The sequence below is a fragment of the Pan paniscus genome, chromosome 18 (assembly GCF_029289425.2).
Source record: "Pan paniscus chromosome 18, NHGRI_mPanPan1-v2.0_pri, whole genome shotgun sequence".
Taxonomy (NCBI): Eukaryota; Metazoa; Chordata; class Mammalia; order Primates; family Hominidae; genus Pan; species Pan paniscus.
In genome coordinates, this window is record NC_073267.2 from 50,123,275 (window position 1) to 50,140,863 (window position 17,589).

The 17,589-nt window shown below is 40.8% G+C and overlaps 2 gene segments (V, D, J or C); both read right to left on the reverse strand.

Annotated features, from left to right (window-relative positions):
- Positions 1 to 1,084: 1,084 nt before the first annotated feature.
- On the reverse strand, positions 1,085 to 9,057 carry LOC117978833 (immunoglobulin heavy variable 1-3-like). The segment is given in 4 exon segments: positions 1,085 to 1,910; positions 6,640 to 6,642; positions 8,765 to 8,927; positions 9,012 to 9,057. Coding segments are annotated over 4 exon segments (375 nt in total).
- Positions 9,058 to 13,499: 4,442 nt separating this feature from the next.
- Positions 13,500 to 16,339, reverse strand: LOC129394111 (immunoglobulin heavy variable 3-23-like). The segment is given in 3 exon segments: positions 13,500 to 13,560; positions 15,879 to 16,185; positions 16,294 to 16,339. Coding segments are annotated over 3 exon segments (414 nt in total).
- Between the last annotated feature and the right edge of the window lie 1,250 nt (positions 16,340 to 17,589).

Sequence of the window (17,589 nt, forward strand, 5' to 3'; positions counted from 1 at the left end):
ATTTAGCTCATCATTAAGTTTAATTCTTTAGAAAATATTTTAGAATTATTTTGTTACAATGTTAAATATAAATGACTACACATGTATGTATAGGCTTGTGTATTTACACATATGTCTGCAGATGTAAATTAATGTCCCCATAGGTATGTAGTTGCTGGTATGGACAGACATTAATAAAACTAGGCCGGGCGTGGTGGCTCATGCCTGTAATCCCAGCACTTTGGGAGGCCGAGGTGTGCAGATCACGAAGTCAGGAAATCGAGACCACACTGGCCAACATGGTGAAACCCCGTCGATACTAAAAATACAAAAATTAGCCAGGCATGATGGCGCGCACCTGTAATCCCAGCTTCTCGGGAGGCTGAGGCAGGAGAATTGCTTGAACCTGGGAGGTGGAAGACGTTGTAGTGAGCTGAGATCGTGCCACTGCACTCTCCAGCCTGGCGACAGAGCAAGACTCCGTCTCAAAAAATATTTATAATATGAGCATGATTATATTGCCAAATATAAAATAAAATATCATAATGGCAACAATCAATTTTACCTGTCACCTTGACTAGACCGTAGTCTCATCTATTCAATCACACACTAGCCTAGGTGTTGCTCCCATGGCATAATACAGGTGTTAGTGGAGCCTGCCATTATTTTTTCCTAAGTCACGAAGAGTGTTCTAGATAATCTAGTTGGGACTGATTCAAAGACAGCATAACAGAAGACGATGGGGCTCCGTGGGGGACGGCAGATGCAGATCTTCCCAGGAATTCCAGCCTGTCTTTCCCGAAGGCCAGTAGTATTGACCTTAAACTGCCTAGCCAGATTCTACAATTATTGTTACCCAGAGCTCACAGCACAATGGAGTGCCCATCCCCAGCTCTTCTCAAAGTCACAGGTGAGAGTCCAAACTCAGATAGTGTGAGAAGCACAAGATCAGCTCTACATCAATATCCCATTGGAGAAAACTAGTATTATTCCCTTCATGGCTAATGTCCACTACATTTTCCAAATGCCTCCATGCACAGAAGACAACAGGAGTGTCCAGACAATGGTGAGTGAGAAAGTCCCCTCAGCCTACCCAGGTCCTGCAGACCCAAGCCCTGGAATTTTGACTACAGAAAACACATCGTCTGTTTTCAGGGAAGAGAAGAAGATAGGGAACTGTGAGAATCAAGTCTACAGAGATGGAAAATGGATCAGCAGAAAGAGGGTCAGCTGAATCAGTCTGAGTCAGATGGGCACAGTTTTACAAGTTGAGAGGGGATAGCTGTGAAAACCATCAGGTTTTAAGGACCCTGACCCTGGGTGAGCCTCTCTCTTGGCTCCCATCAGAGCTCAAGGCCTGTTCTAATCAGAGATTCCCATGGAGGTCTCTGCTCTGAGTCTAATTAGAAAACACTCTCCAGGTTTCCCTGAGATTCCTCAGGACTCTCATCCTGACCATGAAAGGATTATTTCTGCCCCCAAAGTGACACCCTGGCTTCTGTGGAGGTGAGGGTGTTTCCTCTTGTTACAAAAACAAAGGAACAAAAAAAAAAAAAAGTTTTCCATTTAGAGACATCAAATGTTAGTATAGAATTGTAAATCTGGAGAAGTTCCCTGGGGAAATTTGACGATGAGGCTGCCCCAGGCCATGACAGAAAGCCAGCCCTCAGCAGCACCTGCACCTGCCCTGGAGACAGCCCCGTGCACAGTGTCCTGGCGCCCCCTGGTGGTCTCTGGGACCCCTTCAGGGAGGTTTGTGCCTGGGCTCTCACTGACTTCCCCTCGCTGTGTGTTTCACACAGTAATACACAGCCGTGTCCTCGGCTCTCAGGCTGTTCATTTGCAGATACAGTGAGTTCTTGGCGTTGTCCCTGGAGATGGTGAATCGGCCCTTCACAGAGTCTGCGTAGTTTGTGTAACCACTATCACCACTAATGTATGAAACCCACTCCAGTCCCTTCCCTGGAGCCTGGAGGACCCAGCTCACGTAGTGGTTACTGAAGGTGAATCCAGAGGCTGGACAGGACAGTCTCAGGGACCCCCCAGGCTGTACCAAGCCTCCCCCAGACTCCATCAGCTGCACCTCACACTGGGCACCTGCAAACACAGAGACAACCTGGTCAGAAACTGCCACATATATTCACTGCTTATCTCACTCACGTCCTCTCAGTGTCTCTAGTTCGCCATAAATCACCTTTTATAATAGCAACAAGGAAAACCCAGTTCAGCCCAAACTCCATGGTGAGTCCTCTGTGCTCAGTGCTGATCACCAGATGGAAATTCCTGGGAATTCTGGGGCTGGGGCTCTTCTCCCAGAGCTGCAGGGTCAGGGCTGGGCTGGTTTTTATCAGCAGACGGAGGGCCCTATTTGCATGTCTCCTACTATATAGCAAGCTCTGTGGTGGGACAGCTGAGGAGAGGGCAGTGCCCAGAGCAGATGAGAGCATCCCAGAAAACACTGGAGGTAATCCTATCTCTCAGGAAAATATAACTTCAGATTATGTGATTGTGCCTTGATGATCAATTAGCAGTCATCATCTTATTTAATGTTTACACATTTGCAGAATATATTCAGTGCAAGTGTCAATGTTACATTTGTAGAGAAGATGAATTACATACATAACAGAGCAGTTGTGCAATGTGTCCAATATCACACATCTGGCCAGAGTTAGCCCTATTACCTGTGTCTGTGCCTCTAAACACTGGAGGAGACTGCTCCCCTGAGACAGCTCCAGGGCGATGTGGGACATGCCTAGTGAGGTTTTCAGGATGTCCCACCTGTCATAACAACTTTATGTGACTTTGCTTTTTCTAGTGCTTACCTGAAATATGCAATCAGTGTTCACATGTGTGTATTTTCAGGAGTCCGTGATTATTCAAGTGTCAATATTCATCTCTTTCTTCCTCTTCCTCAGCCAATATACTCATTTTTTGTTACTGCTTTATTCAAAAATTCAATCCATAGTGAATTCAAATTTATAGTGTACAATTTGGAAAATGTTGGTATATGTGTGCAGCCTTTGAATCAGCACTTCAATCATGCTATTAGCAATTAAATTAACCTCTAATTTTTTTCTCTCACTTCTCTGTAATTTTATTTCACCATCTTGTTACTCTCACCACACTTTTCTCAGAAAAATTCAGATCCTCTCCATGTTAATTTAGAATAGTTGCATTTTCTACAATTTATACAAATGAAATCACAGGAGATTTACTGTGAATTCTTTAGCTTCCTACACTCAGCACAATTATTTGATAATGTCCTCACATTCTTATGTCACTGGGGCATGCCTTGATTTCAATTGTTCATTGTATTTCAGTATATGAATATTTCTCAAATTGTTTAACAATGCACCAAATAGTGGATATTTGATATTTTGTCTTCGTTTCTGAATTTTATTTAGAAAGCAAATACTAAGCATGGGAATGTAAAAAAAAATGAGAAAATGATCTTCTTCTGACCTCATTAATAAGAAACTTGAACAACTACGAAAAATGAACGCTTCAACATATCTGAGTTGATGTCACAGAGAAAAAAACCCTGAAATCTGAGAAATAGGGGCCTGCAGAGAGAACTAGGGTCCATTTATTAGAGTACCTGGAGCAGGTGCCACTCGTTGTATAGTATTGAAGATAGGAAAAAGCTAACCTGGAAATGTTTCATGAGTTGTTGAGGATGTGTGTGCTAAGGGTGTGAGAGTGTGAAACTCCCGGCACTTGCAGGCTTTTCCTACAGAATTGAGGAAATCCCCAGACAAGTCACCCACCTGCTGTCCTGTGGTGTTGACTGGGGAGGAAGAATAGCAGCTGTGTTCAATGCTGAATCCCCCTTCACGATATGTGGGAGACATTTATTAAATCTTGTGTCCTTCAGGCACTGGTAGAATCAACTAGAACACAAGGAAACAGAGGACACCAAGGAAACTCTACCCAGAATCACCTCCCATCTCTTTCCTGAGGAATGAAGTCCTGAGTCTGTGGGGTAAGGACAGTGGGTCAGAAGCTGAGGACACTGACGAAAAACCACTGTGGCTGGGAAGAGACACTCTGACTTGGAGAAGGGAAGGAACAGGAACACTTGGAAGACCATGCTTCAGAGCCACTCTCACCACCCATAGCTAAGAAGGAGGCTCGGTCAGAAGGTTGGAGAACATCCCCCTGTGTCCAAGCCCCTTCACCCCACAAACAATCACCAAGTAAAAGTGTCAGCAGGATGCACCTGCCACAGATGAAAGAGACAGGCTCTCTCTGGGGAGAGAAATGGGAAGAGCCAAACCGGGGCACAAAAGTGGGTATCACTGGAGGAACCTGAATTTTTGTGAACAGGAGAAGCTGACTTCAACTCTGATAGCCGTGGCAACCATACACTTGAAATCCAACCCTGACTAGATTCATAGAAATGTGGTTAATGAAGGCCCAGCAGAATGTAATGTGTGATCGTCTCCATGAATAAAATAATAAACACAAGAAAATAAATTACAAGTGAAATGCAAACTGGAATTCTACATGCATTACATTTTCATTAAAAGTGAAAGGCAAAATTCTGTCATTAAAAAAAGATCTTGAGACAATTTATTGTCAGCACATTCATGCTTCAGTGCACATTTTAACAAACTTTCTCTGCTAGTAGCCATGTGATATACATTCAAAACATAAATCTATACGAAGAAATTAAGACTGTACAAAATGAGAAAATCAAGATGAAGTGCAGTTTTTATCTTTGTAATTGCTATATTATATAACTGTAAAAGGAATAAAAAGTTACATATTATATTTTATAGCATATGTAAGTGCAAACTGGGAATAAACAAGAAAGAGTGGTGAGAAGGAGGAATTCAAAGCACACAGTTACACTGTCTCTGTTCTTCATATCAAGGCCATCACAGTATCTGCATTAGAATCTAATTATATACAATTCTTATAGAATCTAATTATATACACTTCTTATACAATCTAATTATATACAATTCTTATTGTAAACCTTATGGTAAACAATATAATATTTATAAAAGTGAATTAGATTATATGTTAATAGAGAAATAAACGTCATTGTGAAGTGCTAATTTAAACAAGATAACAGAAAAATAATATTAGTTTAAAAATAGAACTTACTATAGTTGATTTAAAAAAACAAGCCCCAACTAGAAGCTATGTATTAGAAAATTACAGTACATATTCACAAATGTAAAAACTAAAGATGAGAAAACATGGATTATGAAAATGTTAACCAAAATAAATCTATAGTAGCTGTATAATGTTAAGAAAAAATAGACATCAAAAAAGACTTTTAGGACTTAACAGGGATATTACATAGGATAAAGTTACCAGTTTTTTAAAAGATGCCAAAAATACTTAACAAGTATAGAATAGATGAAGAATGCACCATTCTTTGTGATTTACAAAACAAACATGATAAAAGAAGTAAAGATGTCAGTGAGACCGTGCACGTAAGGGTGCATGTAAAAACTTCCTCTTGAATTTCTCCCTGTTGCCACCCACACCAACCCCAGGCCTGGAGTCTGCTGGCCCAAGCTGATGCTGCAATCTGTGAAGGTGAATCCAGAGTCTTTGCAGGAGGGGCTCAGTGAACCGCTGGGCTGTACAATTATTCCCCCTCAGACTCCACCAGTGAACTTCACATAGGACTTCTGCAAACACAGAGAGAATGGACTGAGAACAGCCGCATGTGAAGCAGCCCCAGCTGGACCTGATTCACAAGGGCCACTAATACTGAGGGTGATGAGAAGGGAAGCCCAGATCAGTGCAGATCCCACGGTGTGGACACTGAGGAAGGGCACACACATGGGATGGCTCCTCACCAGGGCCTGAAGGAACAGGGGATGAGCTGCCTTTCATGAGGAGGGGAGGGGACACATTTCCATGTCTTTCTTTTTGTGGTCATGGGTGCACCGCTCGGAATTGCTCATCTGTCCTCTGTGTCTCCATTTCAGGGAGGGCAGGGTCAAAGGATTCCTGGGTCTGGAGGCACAGGGTTAATCTGCCAATTACTCTTTCTTATTCTCCAGTGTGGACACTATTCAGGTATCTTCATAGTAGAAAACATTATCATCAAATACATCCAGTAAGAACATAAAAATACATTTCCTGAGAAAACAGACATCTCTCTGTAATCAGTACACTTAGAGCTGGAAACCACTGTTCCCGACCATGTGGCAAAGTTGAGTTACAATGAAAATAATGCAGATCTACACCTTGTTAGGGAGGGGGTTTATAATTATCATTATCTTGAGATCACTTTTCGCAACATATTTCAACATCAGATATATGGACTTGTGTCAGGAAACAGTCAATGTGGACATATGTGTACTTATCTGAGTGAAGAGTTCACATGGGGACGTGTTTGCTTGTCTGAGACAAGAGTAAACGTGAGGAAATGTCTGTTTTCTGAGGAAAGAGTAAATGTAAGGACATATGTGGTAGTCTGAGGAAAGAGTCCATGTGGGGACATGTGTGTTCGCCTGATGGAAGAATCCACATGAGTAAAGGTGTGTTTGTCTGACAGAAGAGCCCACATGTTGACAGGTGTGTGTACCCATTTGAGGGTAAATGAGCATTCAGGGACAGGGTATGCCTGAACTCAGCTGACGTTTGGGAAAAATCTTTCTCAATCTAGGAAAGAAAAGGAATCCTCTGGGTTACTTGCTTGTCAGGAAGAGAAAACCTGGGTCAATTAGAAAATTGATTTTTTTCAAAAAAATATCTTTAGTAAATGGAAACATCTTATATGTAAATGAGGAAAATTACTTCCTTCTTTGTTGCATGCATCTCATAATATCCCCACACTCCCAAATATGTTATTAGATAATTTTGTACAGTCTGCATTTTATCCAGGGGTTAATGAATTCCTAAATATATTTTTAATTGTGTATATTTAGGTTTATATTGTCCATCACAAAATTATGAGCTGGGACAAATTAATTGTGTCTTGTCTCAACCATTGCATATCACTAAAATAGTCTTAACTCTTCTTAAACAAGGCCTGTTTTACTTATTTCACACCCACTCTCTAAATTCCTGGAATATCCTCTCTGTTTACCTGAGTATAGTTTTGACTTTTACAGAATTTCAAATAAATGAAACTATACAGTGCAATTGAAATGACTTCACTGAAGAAAGTGGAAAATGAGGTTCCTGAAGTAAGCAACTTTGAAAATGAGGTGGTTCTCTAAGTTTAAATTGTAAAGAAATCACACATAAGTACTCTAACTAGTAGATAAACATGTTTCCTACAAGGGTACAGCTTTACATTTCTGAAACCGCTATGCATGTGTCCTGAAATCGTGCAACTAAGTAATCAAATGGCATATGGTTGGATGGGATTCCTCACTTTGTAGTGGATGGTTATGGACAGTCAAGAAAGGAAGGTTAGAAAGGTCCATGTGGCAGCATAGTTGGGTGGAGAGACCAGTGTGTGCTCATTTTTAATGTAATCAAGTTACAGAAGATTAGATACATAGTTTCAATGGGTCCATAAACATGATTCATATAAACATGCTCATTTACTAGAACAGAAGGTTGAGAGGTCCCAGAAGTACTTATACCACATTAACAACACACATACCCATTATCACAATATTTTATTTTAGCACTATTCTTTAAAATTAGAAACAAGCAATCTTTATATAAATGGCTAATTCTATGTATGAAAAAGGTGATGAAGAAACAAGCTTAGAATCTATTTTAATATCAGGAAACAGGGAAGTGTTCAAAAACAAAAGGATCAGCTTTGCTGTAAGGATGCAGGATCCAAACTAAATGAGCTCCCAGCACCTAATAAAGCTGTGGAGATTTGAACAAGAAAATGAATAATGTAGCATGGATCTTCTTCAGAGTATGAAACAGACATCCATAAACCAATATGGATGTTAATAGATGATTAAACAAAGAAACGATGGGAAGAAGAACACGTCTTCTTGTAGAAGTATTCCAAATATCTCAGGCAGATATTCCTCCAATCAATAGGTGAAGGCTAAACATTCATGAGTTGATTGTGTCCTGAGATTAGAGACATGGAATAAATAATCACTATTAGTGTATTTTATAATGAGACTTCAGATATAATGCCAAATACATGATCTATGAATGAATAATTTTTTATGTTTTTTGTCTAAATTTGTGCACACACACACACACACACACACACACATATTTTTTGAAATACCCACTGATAAGAGAGAAAAAGGCAACCGCAGACTGGGAAAAAATACTTCCAAGTCATATATTTGTTAAATCAATTCTTTCAATTTGTTAAATGACTTTTATAATCAATATGCAAGTAAACTTACAACTAATGCAAAGAAAACAATGGAGATAAAAATGAACCAAATATCAGGAAAGGCATCTCAGCAAAAATTATATAAAAATTGTTTAATATAAATTTGTTTATTAGGGACATGTGCATTTAAATAAATATTAGATGCCATTACTCACCTATCAGCATGGCTAAAACTCACACAATACTCATGATGATAAATGGTAACATGAATGTGGAAAAACAAGAAATGTCATGCATTGATGGTGGGAATTCAAAACGTTACATGCACAAAATGAGATTTTTTGGCATTTTTTAAATAGAGATAAAAGTAGAGTTGAAATGTGAACTTGTGCTTGTGTTCCGAAGTATTTACAACGTCGATTCAGAAATTGATGTTTACAAAGATTGATTCAGAGGAAGTTCTGTATCAGATTTGTTAATGTGATTCATTCTACAATCCCTGAAATTTGCTTGCAGAATAAATGTTATATGAAAAATATCTCAAATAACTAAAATCCTGTCCACTCAAGCCGTTGTCCAGGGGCCCATCGCACCCAGTGCAAGTAGCAGTAGGTGAAGGTGTATCCAGAAGCCTTGCAGGAGACCTTCACTGAGGCCCCAGGCTTCTTCACCTCAGCCCCAGACTGCACCAGCTGCACCAGGAAGTGGGCACCTGTGGGGAGGACACAGGATGGATGAAAACCCCCTTGACTGGACTCAATCCCCTCCTCATTACTGGGACCTGGGAACCCCTTACCTGTGGCTGCTGCCACCAAGAAGAGGATCTTGCAGGTCCAGCCCATGGTGAGATGTGCTCTCAGGGGATTCTCTCAGGTGATTCTCTCAGGGCACAGAACATATTTATCTCAGTGGATATCAGTATATTTGCATATTCATAAAACAAAGCCTTTCTTAACTCAAAGCCCAATCCGTGATAAGAAAGGGAAGATAAATGACACATCAGCCTTACAAGAGTGAGATGAAGATGGTCGAAGTCCTAATCCTGCTTGAGGAAATGCATGCCCTGCTCCATTTATAAACATCTGTGGACAGACATCCTTTCACTGAAGAATAAGCCCGTATAGAACAGGCTCCTCACTGTAAGCCTATATTTGATTAGCATAGAGACCACCTGGATCATTTTTGGAACCATCACTCTCCATCACACTGAGAAGGTGCCTTGGTCTTTTCCTGGACCCATCAGGCACCAGCACAGCTCATTGGTGACTCTGAGAAAGTGATGCTTATGTCCCACATGAGTGTCCAGGAGGGACCTCTGAGATCTACTGGGTGCTCCTGAGACACTGTCTCCAGCACCTGACTCATGTCCTGATCCCCCAGGATCTTCAATTCTATTGAACACTGTTGGTTTACAGATTTGCCCTGTGATGCATAATTAGAGCTGATTTTCTCATCTCACAGACAATGGGAATCAGAAGAAGATAAAGCAGGAGTTTGGAGTCCATTATGAACTCTCTACTCCCAAAGTAATTGTCAAGGAATTTGTGTTTAGAACAATTTTGGGTTATTTTTGAACTCCATTTATTAGTATTTTGTCAAGTATTTACATACTTTCAGTTCATATCCACAGACCCTCACCTTTCCATATTGATTTCTGACTCACTTGGTCTGTGCACCTGCCACACTCTCAGATCCACTACTGCCCTGTCACTCACACAATGTAAGCAACATTACTTAACACTGACATCTGAATTTCTTATTCATAGGAATGAAGTTTCTTCAACTAATCTGTACCCATAGAATTAGTAAAAACATGCCCATCCTTCATATTCTCACTACTAAGATATTATAGTTCTAGAAACACACTTCAAAAAATAGTTCTCAGTGCCTTAAGTTATATGAATGGTTTTGATGTGATAGAATATTTAAAGCACGTCAGTGACTTTTTGAACAGTTATTTTAGATTGTTTTTTCCTGACAAAGGAAAACCCAGGCCCTGAGAGGAAACTTCCTCCCCAGCTGTGCACCTGCTCCAGGGCTGGAACCTGTGCTTGGTGGCTCCCAAGTGCCCCCTTTCACCCAGGCTCTTGCCTTACAATGAGGTTTCTGTCGGGGCTCACAGATATTTTCCTTCAGAGTCTCTAGCCCAGCATGAAGTGGCTGTGTCCTGGTTTAGAATTCTCTGCCAGTGACACCATATGCTGCCGACACCATGTCTTTTAACAATTGATTAGCCTCACTAAACCTACTGAGGGATACCCACAGAAAAGATTCTATGACTCAGAAGAGAGTCCCTTTTCTGAAGCTTCACATTTCCTGAATCAGTGGACACATAATGAATACAAAAACTTGTAGGATTTGGGGAATGCCTAGTTTCTTCGTTGGGCTCCTGCAGTTGAATGTTGCATCTGAGAATATCTGCAGGTACAGATACATTCAGAATAAAGACACCTTTGTATATGCTATTCCAATAACACATATTCTCCTTTCTTACTATTTTCTAGCCTATAAAAGCGCCTCCTACACAGACACTAGGCCTAGGTTTATGGCTTTTTCCTCTTAGTGATCTAAGGCAAACAGAATACAAGTGGAGACTTGGGAAGTGCATGAATTTTTTTTCTCAGCTAGGAACCCTGAAAATGCCCCATGATAAAAGAATCTGAGGTCAATGGATTTGCCAAGACCTTGTCTTCAAAAAATTTATGTCAGAGGCTTCAGATTTTCCTACTGTCCTTGTCTTTTTCTCTGCCATTGTCTTTCAGTTTCCCTATGTTCTCCTCCTCAGATAGAGTCTGTGCACTGCCACACTTTCATCTTTAACCCAGATTATACTGGTGAGAAAACAAAGTGTGCATCCTGGAAGTATTATATGTTCTTACAATTGATTCTTAATAATTCAATCATCCTTTTTTTCTCTGGGCTGTGACCTATATGCAGAGTCTCCAGAAATGAAACTGATGCTTTCCCTTTTCTGGCTATAATATTATAGGATTATTTCAGTATCGGCTAATTTTATCCACTTTCATGATAAAGGAAGGCTGCTGGGAGGGTCTGTAATGGAGATGGACTACCTTACCCAATACAGATAAGGTTCTAGATATGTCTTTCCCCTGGATGGTCTATCTGGAGAAATGTACGTGTGTATTTCTCAGAGATTAGGTCTTTGGATGATTTATCCAGGAAAGGATCTATGTCAATTTTCACTCGAAGAACCTGGAGGTTCCTGGAGCAAATAAGCACAAGAGTGTGAGGTGTGGGGCCTCTAAGATCTCTCACCCTCACACTAGTTCAGACATGCCCTTTATGTTTACATAGTTCAGATTTACATATAACATACCACACAGCCAGGCCCATCTAAATTGCCACATGCTCATTTAAACTCATTGGAGCAGCAGCTGAGTGTAATCATCACATTGAACTCAGAGAAACCTGGGTCCAATACACTGTTTATTGTAGCTCAGAGAAGCATCACTGAGTCCCTTGAGTGGACGTTTCTTCCCTGAAAGAGCTTCACTACCAAGTATACTAAAGAGTTGCTATGGAGCCACTGTGGGGTTGGATTTCTTCCTGTCAGCCTGTCATGCAGGGTGTTTTGAGTGATGCAGAGCTTTATACTTAGATGCTAATCATTCCCAGTATTGTTGAAATGGCTGGCCACCCCCAGTCCTGTTTCTCCCCTCCACTCACCTGAATGTCTCCAAAAACCCCATGAACCTAAGGATTCTCTTTTCCATGGATGACTGAGGATTCTCAATCTGGTCAGTGCCACAGTCAGAGGCAGCTAATGGAGGATTCTCAGTCCGCTAATATGTTGAGCCCATAATATAGGATACATATCCAAGAGTGGCCAATTCATGTCAGTGCCAATCCACATTTAATTCAAGGGGCATGATTTTCAGTGCATTGAAGTTTAAAAGCTTCGTAATTCTTAATAGAGGCACAAACTGAATGGTTTGCTGAAGAAGTGAGTTCATGGTTAGAAGAAAGCTGACTGCACCCAGGCAGAGTCTCTTTAAGTAAAACACCTGAAATGTGATGTCCTGAAACCTTGTGAAAATTCATTTCCTTGAGTAAAAAAACAGGAAAGCTATTCTCAAATCACTGGGAGAAAACTTATCAGAAATTTTATGAACACACCAGTCGAATTCCAGTAAGTCAATCCTTGGGTTTATGTTTCACAACTCAAGAAGCAATAAAGAAATCTACATAATTGGAAGGCTGCTCCAACAGAGAGAATTTTGAACTATTTAATTAATAGACCAGTATTCATTCAAAGACACTCTCCTGTGGAATCTGCAACTTAAACAGATCTCTGCAACCTGGAAAAATTTTCTCTTATTTTTCTCTAGACATCCATAAATGCAAAAACACATTTTGTGTGTATGTGCATGAGTGATCTATAGAAATACTTTGCATATTAATGAAAGTTTGGAAAAATGATAACTTCATCACTTATTGTGAACTCACACTTCACTGGTTTCCAAAATTCTCCACCTGTGTCATGGGGCAATGGGTGCCTCTGAGAATATGCTGATTTTCAGACTGAACATATTCTCCACTCCTCACTTGACTTCATGGTTTCTCACTCACACTGATGTCTCTGTGAATGAAAACCCAACACTGATATCCAGCAGATTTTCCTCTTACGAGATTCATATTCTCTCTATCTCTTTCTTTCTCTGCATGTCTCTAACTCCCTATTTTTCTGTGCCATTACTATTTATTACTGAATCATCCTGAATCCTGCCAACAGACTCCATCTCACATTCTGCAAATATTCTGCCTTAAAGATAATTAGGGGCAAACTCATCCTTGCCCAAGGTGGGAAAACTTTCTGGACTTCCACTAGGTTTATTAGAGCCTCATATGAGAACCATGATCAAACACTATGTGTTTTTGGATTATACCTCAAATCTAAAACTGTTCTTCATAGTGGCTATGACATTCTACATTCCCATCATTACCATTGTGCAAAACAGTGTGGTGGCTTCTAAATAAATTAAAACAGACATACCATATGACCAGCGATCCAGCTTATGGAAATATACCCATATGGGATGAAATTACCACCTTGTGAAGATACCTGCTCTCCTGTGATTATTGTAGCATTATTCACAACAGCCAAGATATGGAAACTAAGTGTCTGTCGATGGACAAATGGATAAAGACAATGTGGTATGTGTACACAATATAACATGATTCTGCCGTATAAAATAAAGAGATGCTGCCATTTTCCACAAGATGAATGGATTCCCACCACCCCTAGCAATGCATTTTATCCATTTCAGCCCCTCCCTGGGAGCCGGCAGATCCAGGCCCAGTAGTAAGGACTGGTTGTGATGGAGTGGCCAGAAACAGTGCAGGTGATGCAGAGGGGCAGTGCAGGCTCTTCAGGTCCAGGGCTGACTCCTGCAGCTGCTCCTTGGACAGGGCATGTGAGTACATGGGGAATCAGTCCCTGTCAGTCACATGTACCTACACTCACCCCATAGACCCACATCTGAGACACTCACCCTGGGGGAGCTGTCACCAGGCACAGGAGAAGACAGACATAATGCCACCTTCTTCATGAACACAACTCTGCATTCCCCAGATACCTTAGCCCTGCCTGAGGGGAGAGCTGTTAGCTTCCACAGTCCAAAAGCATTTTATACCCTGGAGCCTAAAGGATAGTTTGGATGTGGCAAAGCCTTGTACTTATATGAGAGAAGGACATAGGTCTGACTCCCTGTGGGTTTGAATATGTTTTATTGTTGTCTGTCTGTTTTCAGGTTGACATGAAGCACTTCCTTGCCAAAAACTACAGTCATGACATTTAATAAAATTTGCTTTATTCCTATTTTCCCACCTGTGACATTTGACCTTCTGTATCAAGTGAGCAATGTGCATACCTTACAGGAGAAATTACAAAATAATTCTCTAAGTCATCAGTATCACACGAATGCTACCCTGTCTTTACTGCCAAATATCTTCTGGAAAAATTTAAGTAAAAATAAATGACAAGTTGCATTCTTAAATTGAAAGTAGCATAACATTCAGAAACTCATGAAATCCCTTTGCCAAAGGTACTCCCACTATAACTTAACAGCCCATGGTCTGCTTCCTCAAGGGCAAAGACAATATCACCCTATGACTTGATTCATCAAAAGCCCATGTATTTTCCATTTTACCTTCAGCATTATACTCTGATTTATCACATGCCAATACAGCGAAGTATTTTAGGGGATCGATGTGCTATGCAGAAATATTCAACAGGATGTTAAAAATATCCTAAATAGCTTCTTTACTGCCATCAACTTGTAAATTATTTATTTTCCAAGAGACATCGGAGAAAAACAGTCACAAACATTGTAAAAGGGGCTAATTACAATTAACAACAAATGCAGCAGTGACTCCAGGATGTCAATCCATAGGTTTATGAGTGAAAATGAGGTGGGTTACATAAATTGTTTTGAGAGGATTTTCCTTGCTTATAGAGTCAATACCAAGGTTGGCATCAATATAGGGTTAAACAGTGATTTGCTGGGAAGATGTCCTTGTAGAAGTGATTTTTATAAGGTCATGGTGGCTTCTATCAAAGGTTGTGGTTAAGCAGAATCCATTCATGGTCGTTCTTGTTATCAGGAGTATGTGCATGGGAAACCTCCTTCATTGTCATTCCTAGTTCCATTTGTCAAGGTTTTAACACAAGTGGATCTATTTTGATTCTGACAACTTTCACACCCTCTTTCTAACACTGCTGGTGAGGAAGGTGACTCACTCTGTTGGTACTTTGCACAGCACAGGATAAATTTCACATCCACATCCCATTTTGACCACACAAGCTCATCCTCTTCACTACTGTTGGCCACTTGCATTCCCAGGTGAGTCTCCACATGACACACTGGAGAGTGCTGAGCAATGGGAGAGAGGAAAGTCCTATCAGCCTCTCCCATGTGGCTGCAGGAGCCACAGCCTGAGCCCCACCTCAGCTGCAGGGAATGGGCTTGAGACCTCGAGCTTTGGCAGCAAGAACCACATCCCCATTTTACAGGAAGCACGAACAGCACAAGGAAGAGCAAGAACAACAACAACAAATAAAAAGAAATAGAGTGGGCTAAGAGCAAAAGGGGCCCCAGATCAGTGCTGATACTAAGTTGCATACTTTAGTGTCAGGAGAAGGGTCAGGCATGAAAACTGTGAGGTTCTACATGACACTGACCCTGGCCCAGACTGTATTGGCTGTGATCACAATTCCTAAAGACCGTCCTAGTCAGGGAATCTCACTGAGGTTTCTGTCCTGAGTCTGACTGGAGAAGACTCACCAGGTATCCCTGAATTTCCTCAGTACTCTGATCCTGGTGACAATGGTTGAGGGCTTTTCATCTCTGTAAGCATCAATCTGTGTTTTGTGCATAGGAGAATAGGTTTTCACATTAAAATAATCATTTTAAAAATATGTAGAGATGACATTGGTAAGCACAGAATTCTGAACTTAGAGAGATTCCCTAGAGAAACTCTAAAAAGATGAAGTCCCACATCCTGACAGGAAACCAGCCTCCATCTGCAACTTGCCTCTGGGGATGACTCTGATCAGTGGGTCCTGTGCGCCCCCCACAGCTGATTTCCCCCAAGCATTCTGCAGAGAGGTTTGTGTCTGGGCTCACACTGACTTCCCCTCACTGTGTCTCTTGCACAGTAATACACAGCCATGTCCTCGGCTCTCAGGCTGTTCATTTGAAGATACAAGGAGTTCTTGGCATTGTCTCTGGAGATGGTGAATCGGCCCTTCACGGAGTCTGCATAGTATGTGCCACCACCAGTACCAATAGCTGATACCCACTCCAGACCTTTTCCTGGAGCCTGGCGAACCCAGTGCATAGCATAGCTACTGAAGGTGAATCCAGAGCCTGCACAGGAGAGTCTCAGGGACCCCCCAGGCTGTACCAAGCCTCCCCCAGACTGCACTAGCTGAACCTCACACTGGACACCTGCAAACAGAGAGACACAAAGGTCAGAAATTGCCACACATCACATACCCACTGTTTCTCTCATTCATGCCCATTCACACTCAATATCTCTAGTTCTCCATGAATCACCTTTTAATATAGCAACAAGGAAAACCCAGCTCAGCACAAACTCCATGGTGATTCCTGTGTGTTCAGTCCTGATCACTGAATGGAGACACTTGGGAATCCCAAGGCTGGGGCTCCACTCCCAGAGCTGCAGGGTCAGGGCTGGGCTGGTTTGCATCAGGAGAGGGAGGGCTCTATTTGCATGTCATCTACTATATAGCAAGCTATGGGGTGGGACTCCTGAGGAGAGGGCAGGGCCCAGAGTAGATGAGAGCGTCCTGGGGGATTTTGATGACAATGATTGTGTTTGGGAAAATGCTGTCTTAATGTGAAATTGTTGTGCGATAAACATTTAACAACTATCATATTTTTAATTATTTTTACCTATGTGTACAAATGATGTTATTTAGCAGTCAGGGGTTTCTTCATTTACAGATGTAAAAGTGAACCCACACATGGAGGGGCTATGTATGTGTCTAAGGGCTTATATCTGGCATGAGTGAGTCCTAGTACCTGGGCCTATGCTCCTCACAGCTGGCCTCAATTGCTCTCTTAACCAACTATTGGACAGAGCTAAATGGGCCTAGTGTGGTTTGCAGAATCCACTTCCTGCCACGAGAACCTGTGTGATTTTGCTGCATTTACCTAAAAATACGGAAACATCTAGGCATCAGGCAGATAAATTTTTGGTGTATCTGATATTTAATGTATTCATTTGTTCCTTCTTATCATCCCTTTTTGGTCTAAAATTTCACTTGTTTACTTGTAATAAATTTTATGAGTTTTAACTGACAGATGATAAAATTCACATATTTAACCTGCACAATAGTAAACTTTGATAAAGAAAATCTCTATTTTCAAGAAGGTGACAAGTCAACTCACCTCAGAATTCCTCTTGCTCTTTTACAGACATAGTTTTGTTTTTCTCCTCTTTTCTTCTACCATTTCTTTATAAAAGTACTGATGTTTTCATATTTCTTTAGACTAGTTTTTATTCTCTAGAATTTATAAGAATGAAATAATATAGTATGTACTCTTATCTATTTGGCTTATTTTTCTCAGTAGAAATACTGAGAATTAAACCTTTTATGTTGTATTGTTTATTTTTTAATAAATAATAGGTAGCATTTCAGCAAACAAATGTAGCATAATTTGTTTTTCTAAGTTGCTAATTGGCATCCAAACTTTTCATTACTTTGGGTCTTACTAATAAATCTGCTACTCAATTTGGTAATGTACATAGATGATAAATTATATATAAAATATATTATTTTTGCAACAATAACACATAAACAAGAGAATGTGCTATTTGGCAAATTT